We start from the raw sequence: 15,025 nt of genomic DNA on the forward strand, positions 1-15,025 counted from the left end.
GTTTAGAGGACAAACCCTTAGATCATATTTTACAAGTGAGGGAACAAAAGCCCAGAAAAACCTGGAGATTTAAGATCATATAATTAATTTGTGTTATATGTGAAAGTATTCTAGAAAGAAAGCAGAATTTTGGTAAAGTTATTACTCTTTTATATCTTTAGAGCTAAGCTGGAGATATCAAGAACATGTAAAATAATGTAAAATCAGACCAAATTTTTAAAACCCCAGTTTTATGATATTTGTTAGAGTTCAATTATGAATGTTAAGAGATCATTATCAACCAAAGGACTTGTATGCATGCATATGAGCATAACCAAAGGACCAGACAGTAGGGGAGTGAGGGCATGTGCTGGGGGGGGGGGGGGGAGAGGGAGAGGTCAATGGGGGGAGAAGATGACTCATGTAATACTTTAAACAATAAAGATTTTTTTAAAAAATATTTAACATAAAGAAAAAAAGAGCTATATTAAGATATCATTTTTTCACCGGGACCGGTTTGGCTCAATGGATAGAGCGACGGCTTGGGGACTGAAGGGCCCCGGGTTCAATTCCGGTCAAGGGCATTTACCTTGGTTGCTGGCATATCCCCGATAGGGGGTGTGCAAGAGGCAGCTGATCGATGACTCTCATCGATGTTTCTGACTCTCTATCTCTCTCCCTTCCTCTCTGTACAAAATCAATAAAATATATTTTTTTAAAAAAGATATAATTTTTTAAAATGTATTTTATTTTAATCTAGGCAGAACACAGCAGGAGTATGTGTACATACTCCCGAAGAAACCAGAAACTATGTTCCAAACCTTTCTTTGGTCATATGTCTTTCAACACAGCATCTAGCACCACTTTTGTAAATATTTTGTGCATACGCTTTGGCCCAATAACTACCTCAAATATCAAGTTGATTATATAAAACATGACTTAGTTTTAAATAATATACTCTACAGATACTTAAAATAATTTTGTAACAGTTACAGAGATAGGGAAGCATCAATCAGATTATCAAACCTCAGAGGGAAAGTAGGAGAGAGTGGAGGTAAGGGGGAGAGATCAAGCAAAGGACTTGTTTGCATGTATATAAGCCTAACCAGTGGACACAGACATCAGGGGGGTGAGGGCATGAGTGGGGGTGTGGTTCGGGAAGGTAATTGGTAGGATGAGGACACATATGTAATACCTTAATTAATAAAGAAATTTAAATACAAAAAATAAAATAAAAAAGAGGAAAAAAATAAAATAATTTTGTAGAGGCATAGTTCATGAATTTTTTTCAGTGTTTTCTTGTGGGGCGGTGGAGCTTTTAAAACAGTATGTGTAATGATTCATTGTTCTTAGAAATGCATATAAGTGGTAGACACTGAAGGTTGAAGCAAATTTATGCATGAGTGGCAGGATCTCTAGTGATTTTAAATGTTGATGGGGCAAGTCTGTGTGTGTTTTTGTAACAAGTGTTAGAAAAAATCAAGAGAAAGTTTAAGGTAATTAATTCAGAAAATAAGTTAGGATTATACTAACAGAGGAAACTTCACTCTCCAAAATGTTTGTACTTTATTTTGAGAACTTGTGTGATGAGTTCACAAAGGACACAGTGAGCATTATTAACCCTGCATTCTTTTCAGCTAATACAAAGAATAATTAGCTTAGTGTTTCTGGCTTATTAACAGAATACTTAAGTTGCTGGTAAGGGTATATTTTTAAGACTGAAATAAAAATAGAATCATGTTCACAAATTTCAGATAAGCAATATACAAGCCACTGAATTTTAAGAATTAAGTTCTACAGTGGGGAGAATTAAATTTGGAAGAAGATATATCTCATTTCAAATCTTGGGCTCTGCCAGTTACTAACTTTACAAGTGTAAACAAAATGTAAATGTTCTGAGTTCTGCATATCAAATGAGATCATATATTTAAGTCACCTAGTACAAAACATGAACTACTGTCAGGAGCTTAACAAATATAAATTTCACAGGCATCATTATCAACATTCTCATTATCTGGGTTGTACATTAGCCCAAGTTCATGAGGCCAAACTTGCTAGCCAGACCCATAGGCCAGGTAGATCTTGGAAACGTGGGAATTCAGACAAAGACTTGGTTGTGCTACTTGACTCAAAGGACTAAGACAGTTGTGGCTTTAGAAATCCATTTGTGAAGTTACTGAAACCAGGGTAGGGGTTAAAAATGGTGAGTACAATGGCATATTGGCATTTTCCCACAGACAGGAGTAACCATGAGTTACAGATCCATCTGCCTAGAGATGCTTTGTGTATTTCTAATGATGATGGTTTTTAGTTCCAACAGAGACATACTATTTTTTAACCTACCTCTCTTAGATTTAACTTGTTCTTTTGAAAAATATGAATAATTCAGTTTCACTTACATCATGGACTTAATCAGCTAACACGTATAAAGCATTCTGACCACATAATGTTACATAGACAGTACATAATATTATTAGAAGGCAAAATGTAATTACCTTGATTGGTATTTTTCCAGAAAGTAGAACTAATATTCATACCTTCTACAGCCATTAATCATTGTCATTGAAATAAGATTGGCAAGTCTAGAAAGCTGCCAAATGCCAGGATGTCTACACTAATATTTAACATTTTTTTCACATCAAAATTCTTTAGGTAGAAATAAACTTCCTTCAATAGTTTTTTTAAAATCTTATTTACTCTAAAATTGCATACAAATAAAAAGACTAATAGTTTCTAATGTTATTGTAACCATAAAATGTATTTTAGTGTTTGTTTGATGGATGGAGAACTGGGAAGACATGCATTCCTTTGTCAATAGAAATAACCTGTATTCTAGGACGAGTGACCATACGGGCAGGTATTTAGCTCCTAGGCTCATGATGGTTCATGCCCCTCAATGCTGGACTCAGTTTTCATGGCATGACATCTGTTAATTTTCAAATGCAAAAAGGAATATATGTGAAATCTCAGCTTAATAAATGATATATACTTTGTGGGTATATAATTGCAGCTGTGGTGGTTATAAGAGATAACTTAACATATTCCTGAATTTCATTCAGAAGTAAATCTAAACTATTTGGCAAATATATTTTTCTTCTGATGTTATCATCACCCTGGTGTTCATTGTTTTCTCATTTTCTCTTTCAGAGACGCCCAAGCAGGTGGCCTGCGATGAAGTTTCGAAGAGGTTCTGGCCATCCTGCTTATGCAGAAGTGGAACCCGTGGGAGAGAAAGAAGGTTTTATTGTCTCAGAGCAGTGCTAAGGTTCCTAAGACAGAACAGCACCAGTGCTGGCTTACAGGTGTTCAGACTAAAACTTTTCCTATACTGTTAAGACAAAAAACAAACACACACACACACACACACACACACACACACACACACAGGGAGCCCTAAGCTGCTGTAGCCGGAAGGAAACAAGAATTTTGGACAAGCCCAGCCCAGGAAGGGTAAAAGAAAAACTAAAACTTACACAAGGCACCATTGGCCACTGAACATAGAATTCCTTTGAGGATATCATCTATAGTTCACCCAGAACATCTCGTGTGGACTTCCCAGATTATGACAATATGCCATCAACTTAGGTGCAGGGGTGCGAAGGGATCGAGAACAAAAACACTAATAACGAAGCTTTAGTTCACAAAGAATCTACCCCTTGGGTTCGTATATTCTTCCTGATGTCTCAAAGTTAACCGTGTTCCAAAGCCTGAACCCTCCCATCCAAAAGAGCAAGGATGAATGTCAAGATTGCTGAGCAAATAGCTCATGCAGGAACAAAAACAAACCCAAAATAAGAGATTTTCTATCTTCTCATCAGACGTGTGGTCCAAGGATTGTGTTTTTCTGATCTACATCCACCTGTTCCAACAGGTTCATTACTTTAAAGGATGAACCTTTTATCTGCGGCAGGAGGTTTAAACTGTGCTTCCCCCTTGTTAATGAATGCCCTTTTATGAGCTGTGACAGGGTGTCCAACCTGTTAGCTAAGGGTTAGGAAAGAGGGAGCAGCAAATGAGGCTTTCTGTTCTCAGAATAAAACTCCTGGTTCGCTTCACGAAGCGCTGCCTCCAGCTCCCAGCGGCGAAGTCCTATGAAGCCACAGTTGCTCTTGGCTGGAGGAAACAAAAGGATGAGTAGCTCCTTAATCGTTTTTTTAAACAAAAAGTTTAAGGGATTCTAAGTATATGGGTATTTTTTACTTTTCGCCTTTTCAGTACTAAAGGCCCATTTCATTGTCGATTCCCTTCTAAGAAGCCATTCAAGTCAGCATATCCATGGTGATAAAAGAATGAAAGAACCCTGCTGAATCATACAGTAATTTTCTTTAAAGCACATAGTAGTTACATAAATATATATAAATATATTTTTGTTTATAACTAACACAAGGCAGGCTCTTGTGACTCTAAGAGTGCATTTTTGTCATCGAGACAAAACAAATGCAGGATGTGTTACTGCATACTTCCAGAGAGTTGTAAAATAATCCTTAATATTAGAATATTTTTATGTCACTTAGCAAAAGTGGTTCAATTGGTTGCAATGCCAATCATCATCCTGCCGATTTGAGCCACCATTTCATTCATATGGATCCCTTCCTCCCTGGCTAAATAAACCTGATGCACAATGCTCCTTAAATGGAGCTGTCATTTGCCCTGTAAGGAAAATCCAGATCTTGAAATTTCCCCCTGAACGGAAATAGAATGAGGAATGTGGCTAATATCTATATACTGAGCTCCTAAAGTTTAAAATTAAGGTACTGTGCATACAACTTCATCACATCTTGACCCATGAAACTTACATCCTGTGCCAAGAAGCTTTTGGTTTTAATAGGGTAAAATGTCTACCATTTGCAGATTCTGGTATCAAGAAGCAGAGATCTCTTAAACAGCACTTTACTAACAACATCCTGTACAGTATCTACATGGAATGACAGCAGCTCACTAATGGTATCATATTTATCTACACAACTTTCTGGTGTAAACAAGTGCCATTTTCCACCACATGCAGTTTGTTTTACATTTGTAAGTACCTGTTGAGGGTGGTAACTTTTTCCTAAGTACTTAGATAATAATTGCAAAAAAGTTTGACAGACAAGGTGATTGAAGGATGTGATGACAATCTCTCTGCCGTAGCTTCGTTCAGTTTGTATGAACTATCCCAACTTGCTTTTGTGTGGAGTAGGTTTGATCAGATAGCAATAACCAAATGACTTGCCAATGTAACTGGTGCAACTGGTATTCTATAAAGACGTAAGGAACACTTAGACGATTCCTTTTAGGATAAGATGATGCTTCTTTCACTAGCTTTTGTGGTAGGTGTGGCTTCTCACAGCAGTTGATTGACAGTTATAGAAATACTGCCTATATATCCAACTTCTTACACAACTCTTTGAAATAGTAATGTTATCCTTATACTCTCCCATCTTCCATTTCTTATTCAAGAGAATAGGCAATTCTGTAACAAGACACAGAAAAAATGTTCAGTGAACTAAAGCACCAAGTGATAGATACAACTTTTGGGAAGGAAAAAAGCTGTGAAGTGTGGGAAAGCTTCCTAACAGAAGTAAGAGTTAAAGGTGGTGAGATGTTTCTGTTGCATATGAATCCGTTAGTGGTAAGGGTAAAGGCTGGCTGAATCCCTTTTTTCATGGAACTTTCAACCTATTTTATATGTCTCTGTTTCCTTCTTGGTGACCATTTATTAAAACGAAAGAGCAAACATACACAAAGTTTCGGGAAGTTCAGAATAGATGCTGATACTTTGAACTGTACATGTATAATATATTAGAAAGGGAACATCTGTACACTGCTTGATAAACGATGAACATAGAGAGAGAATAACAATTTTAAAAATTAGAAGTAGCAAAGGAATATGTGCAAACTTCTGCAGAAATCAAGTGAATGGTACTATACAGGGAGTTACTTATTTCATCTTCATTATTTGTAAAAGTAATATTCAATGATTAGATAAAAGTATTAAAAGTCAAGAAAAATACCTTACATCAACCAGATAGTAGTGACCACAATGTTGCTTTGTTTATAAAGAGTTTGGACTTCCAGATGTATTAACAAATAGAAAACTAAAGATACATGATAACCTACAATTTGCCCCAGTCATTATTTTAGTTCAAGATACCTAGAGCATTTGCTAATCTGTCACATGTAGCTTCTAGAGCTGGTCCAATCTTATATTCCCTAGAAAAATGTGGTTATTTGAATGTAACTTAATTAACTTTAAATAAAAATCCAGCTCCTCACTCACACTAGTCACATTCAAGTGCTCAATAGCTACATGTGGCTTGTGGCTACCATATTAGACAATACAGAATATCCCCATCCTCGCAGAAATTCTATTATATGATGCTATAGAGATCTTTCCTTCCATCCCTCCCCCCCCCCTTGAGGAAAAAGAAGGATAGAAAAGATTTAGTAGTTCTTAGCTAAACTAAGCATTTTTATTTCAAAGAGGCATGATGGAATAATGAAGAGAGAAAAAAAAATACCTGCTGACACAGCTTTGAGTGCCCACTATGTTATTTTGGCAAAATCATTTTAACCTTCATGAGTCACAGTTTGCAATTTGGGAAAATAAAAATATTTGCATCCTATCTTTCCTGTAAGATGATTATTATGCAGATTGATTAAATGCACAGATGTACAGACTTTTAAAACCATAAGCCAATGCAACCCAAATAAAGCACAGATCTTGGTTCAGTACCAGCATACATTTGCATGCAGAGGAAGAAAAGTTCATCAGTCCACAAAGCATTCAAAGACAATCAGATCAAAACATTTCTTGAAAAACTGCCAAAGGAGAATACATTCAAACCAGACACAAATTACTTAAGTTTCTTTTTTTCCATCTTAATATTTTCTCTTACTAATTCCTCTACATGACTTCTCTCGCAGCCATCTGTCCTCTCCCACACCAAAGGCCTCTAGGTTCATAGTTCAACTGGCTCACTTCTTTATCAAGTAGAGTCATTAGCATCTCTAGTTTCTTCTAATTCCCCAGTTTATTCTTCACAGCGAAGAGAGGCCTAGGAGCTGACCAGCAGACTTCTCTTTAGAAGGAAATACCTCAAACACAAATAACTTTAAATATTTTTTTCAATCCGTGTAATACAAATGTAAGGAGCTGTCACATTAAAAAATAAATATGTGGAACTTAATTTTAATTGTAAAAATTTGCAAACGAAGACTATATATTGCATAAAAGGAATAAAATTAATTTAAATTATACTAATATGCAGGTAATACATTTTCTCAGATTAGTATAATTAACTTGTTGGCAAAAAATTATTTGTTGTTTCCTCATTCTGAAGAAATATTGATATAAGTTTGGTGATGCTCCTAGGACCTATTGTATATTTGAGAAAAAGTTTTTCTATTAGCCATGTATGGTTTAAGACACATCCATCCCATGATAAGAAATGAATATTTAAATAAGATTAACTGAAAAATATATCCTGTGGTTATGGTTTCTCCTCTATTTTGTTCTGTATTTCTTCAGACATTTTTCAGATATTTTATTACTTTATGTGCTTTTACTAATTTCAAAAGATTGCTCTTGCTTTTTCTTTCTCATCCTTGCCCTCACTCTTGGCATGAGCATCTGTATGTCAGCATCATGGGAGGTCATCTAATTCAACTTTTTCATTTTACAGATAAGAAAATTGAGTCCAAGAGAGAAAGTAATTTTCACATTGTCAAAACCAGGTCTTGAACTTGAAACTCCTGTCAGGTTATTTTTGTTCCAGTTCTTGTCTATACTCCTTTGTCACATGTAAGGTCAACCAAGCAGCTCGGAAGGCACAGTCCTTCTAAAAGCTAGCTTTGTGTGTAACTGTCTGCTCTGTCCTGTAGAACAGTGGACCAGTCTTCCTCTATCATGTTGCTGTTTTAAGAATGGTGCCATTTTAATAACAACCTGTGGCTTCAAGTTCTAGCTATTACAGGGTTTTGTTTGGGTTTTCCTGTTCTTCTCCCTCCCCACTTGTACCTGTTACTATCTAAGTTAACAGTGCTATTTCTCTTTTGCCATTTAAAATTTTTCTGCTTTTGTTTGATTTCTACCCCAATATACTTGAAAATGAATGATATTCAGAGTATCATTTATATAATCACAATTTTATTTGCTTTCTAAACTGAATTTTTTTTGTCCTAAGAAGGTTTTCTTTTTCTTAAATATTATAAGCTCTGCAGCATTACCTATTACATTTATACTCATGTTACATTGTGTTTGTAAAGCACTTTACATTTTAAACAGCACTTTCATTCATTCCTTTATTTGTTTATTAATTTAACCATTCAATCAACATAAATATTTATTGAAGATCTTGTGGCATATAGTACAATAAATACAAATAGTGATCATTGTTTGTAGTATGGTAAAATCCTCAAACACAATTTGGCAAGAAGTCCGACCAATATTATTTCTCTATCCAATTCCAATTTCCTTTTCTACTTAGATAAAGAACTATCAAATATTTGCCTGAAGAATATTTATGAAAAATGGGACATCATTGCACTCACATCTGTGCTATTTGAGCTATTTTAAATAATCTGTTAATTTCATTAATAAGAAGAAAATTATATATCCAAAGTTGTCCTGGACACAGGAGAACTTTCCAGGACATTTGAATTCTTTCTGACTAAGCATAATAGTTCACCTTCTTTCACCATTATCTGTTGCATTTTTTAAAATTATCAACATTACATGTTTTAAGATTTTTCAGAAGCACCAGTGTATCAAAGAAGCATTTGCAGTTTAGGTGTGTGTGGCTCTTTGTCATTTATTAGACCATCTCAAGTGTTCTCAGCTTCAGCACTCTTGACACTTTGTGACTCATTCGTTGTTGGCGAAAGGGGGTGCAAGTCCTCCCAAGCACTGTAGGTTGTTTGTCAGTTTCCAGAGCTTCTATTGACTATGGTACATGTCAGGAGTGTCTGTCTGTCTGTCTGTCTCTCTCTCTCTCTCTCTCTCTCTCTCTCTCTCTCTCTCTCTCTCTCACACACACACACACACACACACACACACACACACAAAATGCAATTGTGGCAACTAATGTCCCTTGGAGGGATTGGGAAATCTACTGAATTAGCTAGAGAGCAAAATATATCAGGATAAAAAAAGGAAATTTTCTGTTTCCCTTATCATTTAATGCTTATCATGGATAGGTTTTTTATTTACAATAAGACTTGGAATCATAAACTCTTTGCATTAGACAGGACTGTAAAAAGTCACTAATTCAGCCACAACTCAACATCATATCCTTATCTATTTCTCCATCTCTTGACTTTACAAATGTTTCAGGAGAAGGTTTGTTATCTCTGAAATTTGGTAACTAGAGATAAGGGTGTTTGACAGTTATGTTTACTGCTATATCAGCTACTGTGGTGCTAAGTTTGTGGACTTACTGTAGTATCTCAGAAACTAGTATCTCAGAGACTTTGCTTTGAGGAGTTTTCTTTTGATCACTTCACACATCTACAAATCTTCTTCCTTCATCTTTGCCTTCAAAACATGCAGAAAAGTTGCAGTTTGGTGTTTCTAATTTTACATATATCTGGATGTTCTATTTCTGATACTGATTTTTTTTTTTTTGGTAAGGACAAAAAAAGAAAACAAAACAAAAACAAAATATTTGACTATCCCAAGTAACTGAAAAGTGGAAGTTTCAGGTCAGGCCAAAGTTTTTACTAATTTGATGTGCCTTATGTCAGTTTTCCTGAAGGACCATTAATTTCCTATGTGTAAATCTGAATCCCACCCATTTGTACTTGTGTCTCTTCTGCACCAATTTAAATACCTGAAAAAGTTTTACAAAGTCAGCCTCTTGGTATTCCCACAGATAATAACAAACCCCAAACTGGAATGTCATATTTCCCTTTACTCCTTTGCAAAAATACCAACCCAGACTTTGAAAACATTCATAATTATTGGCTACAAGTTGCTAGTATGGACACACAATTAAAAGCCTTCATTGCAAAGTCTAAGGGTATGGAATACTGACAAGTGAGCTCTCATAAGACAATCATTGAAATCAGAAAACCATAACCAAGGAGAGCCTCAAGTGTATATATAATTTTCTACTCTACTACTGTTATGTCAGGCAATATGGTGTTACTTAATATTTTGATTAAATGGATATTCAATTTCAAATTAAATTGTAATACAATTGCCTAGTTATTGCCTCACATAACTTTTAAACTATTTAGTGCCCACTGTTTTCACAATGATTTTTGCAGAGAAGCAAGGTTATAATTATAAGAGTCAAGTTACCTAATTTTTTGAATCAATTCTCCATAGAATTTATGAATTACATCATCATTGGCTTCTCAATGTTAATTCTTGTTAATTTCCAGATCACTGTCTACACTGAAAGATTTATGTTCCTTTAAATCCAGAACAAAAGGCTAGAAAAAAATAATGCAGATCATATGCTAGTATGCATCTTTTTCTAATTTCTAAGATTTATTAGCAATTAAGAATAACTAAGAGAAATTATCTCCTAAGGAAATACAGTAAAAATTTTTGACATGTTGATTTTTAAGCATAGTCTCTCAGTCCCTATGCATTATAAAACTATATATTTATAGCTCTTATTCATCACCCAACTAAAAACCTGTTGTGCCTATGGAATAGACATATAGCATGAAACTAATTTTAGAAGTTTGCTATGTGGGGAGATATAAAAATATATGAGTGGGTGGATGGGGATCATTCAGAAAAAAAGTAAATATCAAAATATGCTACCAAAGCAGAGTTTTCAACTTCTTCAGAGCAAGGTGCAAATAAATATTCAATTAGGATCAACTAAAATTTAGGTCATTCAGATACTAGAGCACAGATTCTGCAAATTATGCTGGAAATATATGACATACAGAAAGCAAAGGATGCCCCTAGCTATCTAAAACTCAGCCATCATCTGCCTGTACTTCTATGGCACTATAAATCACTGAGGCCTCTGCTGCAGGGAGTGGGATCGGGTTACTTATGGTCAGGGAATAACCAGAAAGAGACTTGTATTTATCTTCCTCTGACTTACAAGGAATGTTCTTTGGTTCCCTTATCCCAGGGGCCAAGAGGGAGCCAACCACACCCAGGCAGTAAGATATGATGAAAACAGAAGTAACTTTTCTGAGGAAAATATAAGGGCACTTTCCACTATGACTCCTCGCTGGATGTCTATGGAGTTTGGTCATCACAGGACCCAGACTCAAGGAATATTGTCTAGAAATTGTAGTCAAGTCTAGGTCATCATTTTAAAGGTGTTTTAACAAAAATACACTCATTTTGTCATGTTAGTAACAGGGCAATAAATTCTCAAATTAAGTGTCCTCCACCAGGCTACTCTGAAAATACCATTATGTGAAATCAGAGCTTCTCTTGCTAAGAAATGTTAAAATCATTTTAGGGAAATGAATTAAGTTTCTTTAGACACAGACATTTTGTATATATTATAACTAAATCCTGGGGCCCTGTCTGACAGGGGACAGTCTTTTCAGAGGTTGTTCAAAACAAATCTTTCATTTGCCTCATTTGAGGTATTTGGACAGTGCCTAGGAAGTACATTATTTTCTGGGGGGAAAGACAGCCTTTTTTGCATGCCAGCTGGGATCATGGGAACTCCCAATGTCAGGAATTTACTACTGTTTCTGGTAATTCTGCTTGTAGTCATTTCAAATGTTGAAGTGTGAAAGGAAAAGTTGGACACCCAGGGGGCTGTCTGTGTCTTATGCCAGTTGCACCAGCACACAGAATATTTGTAAATGCCTTTTCGAAGTGGGAATAATTGTCCCCTTTGTCCAGATCACAAAGCCCACTGTGGTGCTGCTGAGAGAGAACGCGGCGGGGGGAGAATCTGACCTTCTAAACTCAGCCAGCCTCAAGCAGAAGGAAAGACTGTGTGGGTGAGCACAGTGCATTGCAAGCTAGGTTCTCACTGTTTTTCATCAAATCAAGGACATGTTTTTCAGGTGAAGGTTAATTTTGCAGAGGTTTTCCAAAACTTAATTTAATACGGTGGTTGGAAAACTGTGCATTTTGAAGTTACTCCAGTCCTCTGGGCATCTTTTTTTTTGTTTCCTTTTCTATGTGACTAAGACATTCCAAGGCTGAATTCTTCATGAAAAAGGAACGATGCATATGCCACGATGACCTCATGCTTGATGTACCCGAACCTGCAAATGTAAAAATGATTGTATCTAAATTTGCACTAATGGTGTCTGATGGCAGAAGAGGTGTGATCTCTACTAAAATCCACTGTTTAAATTCCGTAATTCAGATGCTACATACTTCTATAAGCTTCTTGATTATTTTCACTGTTAGAAAAATTATCTAAGTTTGAATGTATTTCCTTATAGTTCATTAATTTGCTATCTAAAGATCCCTATGATTGCAATAATTCATTAAGTATTCTTCACATGGCTTCTTAAGTCAAGCTTTTCTACAGTTCTCTGGTTCTACTTACACTACATGGGAAATCTATTTTCTCCCCTAGTAATAATTTTGTAAGAAAGCCAGTGTATCTTTCCACCACCATTGTGACAAAACTCATCTTTAAAGGTCTGGAAGCAGGTGGTGACCAAAAGTTACCTATGTTCTCTCTGTTGAATGCTATCTTCAGAATTAAATCATATTTTGTCTTGTTTTCATTTTCAGTTGAAGTCAACAAATTTGGGATTTTAGAAAGGGGAGAAGGGAACAATTTGTGTAATACTGCTGTCATATTTAACTACATATTAAAACAATAAATGATCATTTTGTTTTAATTTCTTAAATATGTCTACCCTTTTCTTTCAACATGTTTTTCATTTCCACCTTTAGTTTAGAAACATTTTACCTATTGCAGAAGACAATTAGTGAAGAGTCCAGAGATACAGGATAAGGGCACAACAGGAAATCCTTTTCCTTCTAAGCCTGTCCGAGTGAGGGCACTGATAGCAACTAGAATCTAGAATGAACTGTAGAAAAGGAAGGACCTAGAATGGCATAGATGCAAATGTGTGGAGACTTGGCCCTTGTCCACAACCCACAGAGCTCAAATGCTGAGTTCTTCTGGATCAGAGAGGTGAGATTTTAGCTGCTAGTTTAAATCCTGATACTGGAATAAGCCAGGGTGTTTCACATAAGCTTTTGCCTCTGTCACTCGGCTTGGTTTATGAGCTCCAGTGAGTTTTCAAATGAATTATTGAAGTTGCTCAACTATTCCATCCCCTTTCCCAAGCTGGAAATGATTGCATGTATTTCTCAGGGGCTTTTGGATGTGTGCCTCAGCTAATATATGTAGAATGTCTGAAGTGAGATGTTATGAATTCCAAATATTGTTTCCCTGTTTCCTCATCCATTACTATTGAACTATCTTTTTAACAGCACCAAGCACGACAGTCGTGAACCCAGGGCCAGGAAGTAGGTGCCAAAAGCTGGGGAGAAATCCAATAAAAGATTGAGCAATTGCTCTGTGGAACTCAATTCTTATTTTTTTTAAATCTTATGTCTGTGTGGATCTTTTGGACTATATTCATTATTTTTTGATATCATGGAGTAAATTCAAAACTTCGATTTTAAATGGTGTGAATTGTCTTTATGATGCCAAAAATGAAAAATTACTGATGCAAGTAATGCAACTTTCCCTAGCAATAGAGAGTAATGTCAGTGCTTTTAAAAGCCATTAGTGTGTACCATTTCATTAATAATGCAGGGCAAATAAAGAAAAGTGCTAATGGCAATCACACAACTTTAAAATTAGCTATAGGTGTATCTCCAATGAATCTGGAGATCACATCTCCACACTTGTCCTTTATTTCAGAATCAGAACCCTCTGAAAGGTACTTGGGAGTGTTTCCCCTTGTCTTAGCAAACATTTATTACATATCTAGCCTGTTTATGCAATCTGCTTGACCAAAAAAACCAAAAAAAACAAAAAAAAAACAAGGTCCCTGCTTTTGGTTAGCCTAGACAAACATTTAAACCAGTATGCTAAATAATGTAGAATAGGTCCCAGAATATAAATATTTACACAGTACAATCAATCACAGAGAAGGGAAGAGTTTATTCAGTATGGAATGGGTCAGGAGAGTTCCCACAGAAAAACTGATATTTGAACTTGGTCTTGGCAGGTGAGAACAATTTCACCAGAGACAGCACAGACATAGTGGGATAGGGTGGTTGTGAGCAAATAGACTGGCTGTGAAGGGGGAGCAAAGAGCAGATAACTGAAGAGTAAGCTGAAACAAAATAGTTAAAACACTGATGACATTCATAGGACTTCAGAGTCTCTCCTCAAAGCAGTAGATGCAATTGAAAGTTTCTGAGCAGAGGGGCCATATAAATCCAAACTACTTTAGAAGGATCACCTGGGTGATGTTACAGGAATGATGACGTGAGAGATTCCCTTGGTCTCTCCTCTTAAAGTTTCAACAATTTGAACAATAACTCAGGATTCCCTGCCCAATGCTCGAGCAAGGCTGAAAGATCTGCTCATTGAAATACCTAAAAGTGGGTAAATGGGAGCAAAACGGGGAGGGTGGAAGGGAGAATGACTCAGATGAGCCATAGACACAGCCTTGCAGCCAGGAACACATAGCTAAGCTCAGCACAGGCAGGGGAGGGGCCAGTAGTGGCTAGTGCTCCCTTCATTTGGAATGAGCAGAGAGACTCAATGGGCATCCCTGCAGGAGTGAGTAGTATGAACTGCAGCTGAGCCCAGAGACTTGGAAAGGATACAGCATGCGTGTGTGGCTATGGTTGTCATTCCAGGCAGAGAACAAAGCCAAAAAGTGCTGCCTTCTTGTAGCCTCCCAGAGCTCACCTTCCTTCATTCTCTGCATGAGGTTGTGGAACACAACCCCCAGAACTGGTACTGCAGAATCTCTTTCTTTCCTGAGCAAAGAGTGCACTCTGTGAGCAGTCCCAGGTCAGGGTACAGGGGAGACACTATAGCGAGGTCGCCATTACAGGGAGGGAAAAACAACAAAGAAGCAAGTTGGTTCCTCTGGCCTATTCTTCCCTCTCACATTGCAGCTGCCCTGGCAGTGTCTGGCT

At 36.5% G+C, this 15,025-nt stretch overlaps 1 protein-coding gene and 1 long non-coding RNA gene across 2 annotated transcripts in view; one reads left to right on the forward strand and one right to left on the reverse strand.

The window, feature by feature from the left end:
* PLXDC2 (plexin domain containing 2) overlaps positions 1–3,858 on the forward strand; it is a 406,586-nt gene extending 402,728 nt beyond the window's left edge. The window contains exon 14 of the mRNA XM_084868544.1: positions 3,127–3,858. Coding sequence (XP_084724670.1) covers positions 3,127–3,243 — 117 coding nt within the window. The 3' untranslated portion in view covers positions 3,244–3,858. The remainder of the gene's footprint in view (positions 1–3,126) is intronic.
* LOC311614388 lies at positions 3,370–13,878 on the reverse strand. Its single transcript, XR_014793632.1, has 2 exons — positions 7,179–13,878; positions 3,370–7,056 (listed from the first exon to the last, which is right to left on the reverse strand). It is a non-coding gene; the product is annotated as an uncharacterized lncRNA (long non-coding RNA).
* Positions 13,879–15,025: the final 1,147 nt, after the last annotated feature.

Source organism: Pipistrellus hanaki (assembly GCF_964339955.1).
Source record: "Pipistrellus hanaki genome assembly, chromosome: 1".
Classification (NCBI taxonomy): Eukaryota; Metazoa; Chordata; class Mammalia; order Chiroptera; family Vespertilionidae; genus Pipistrellus; species Pipistrellus hanaki.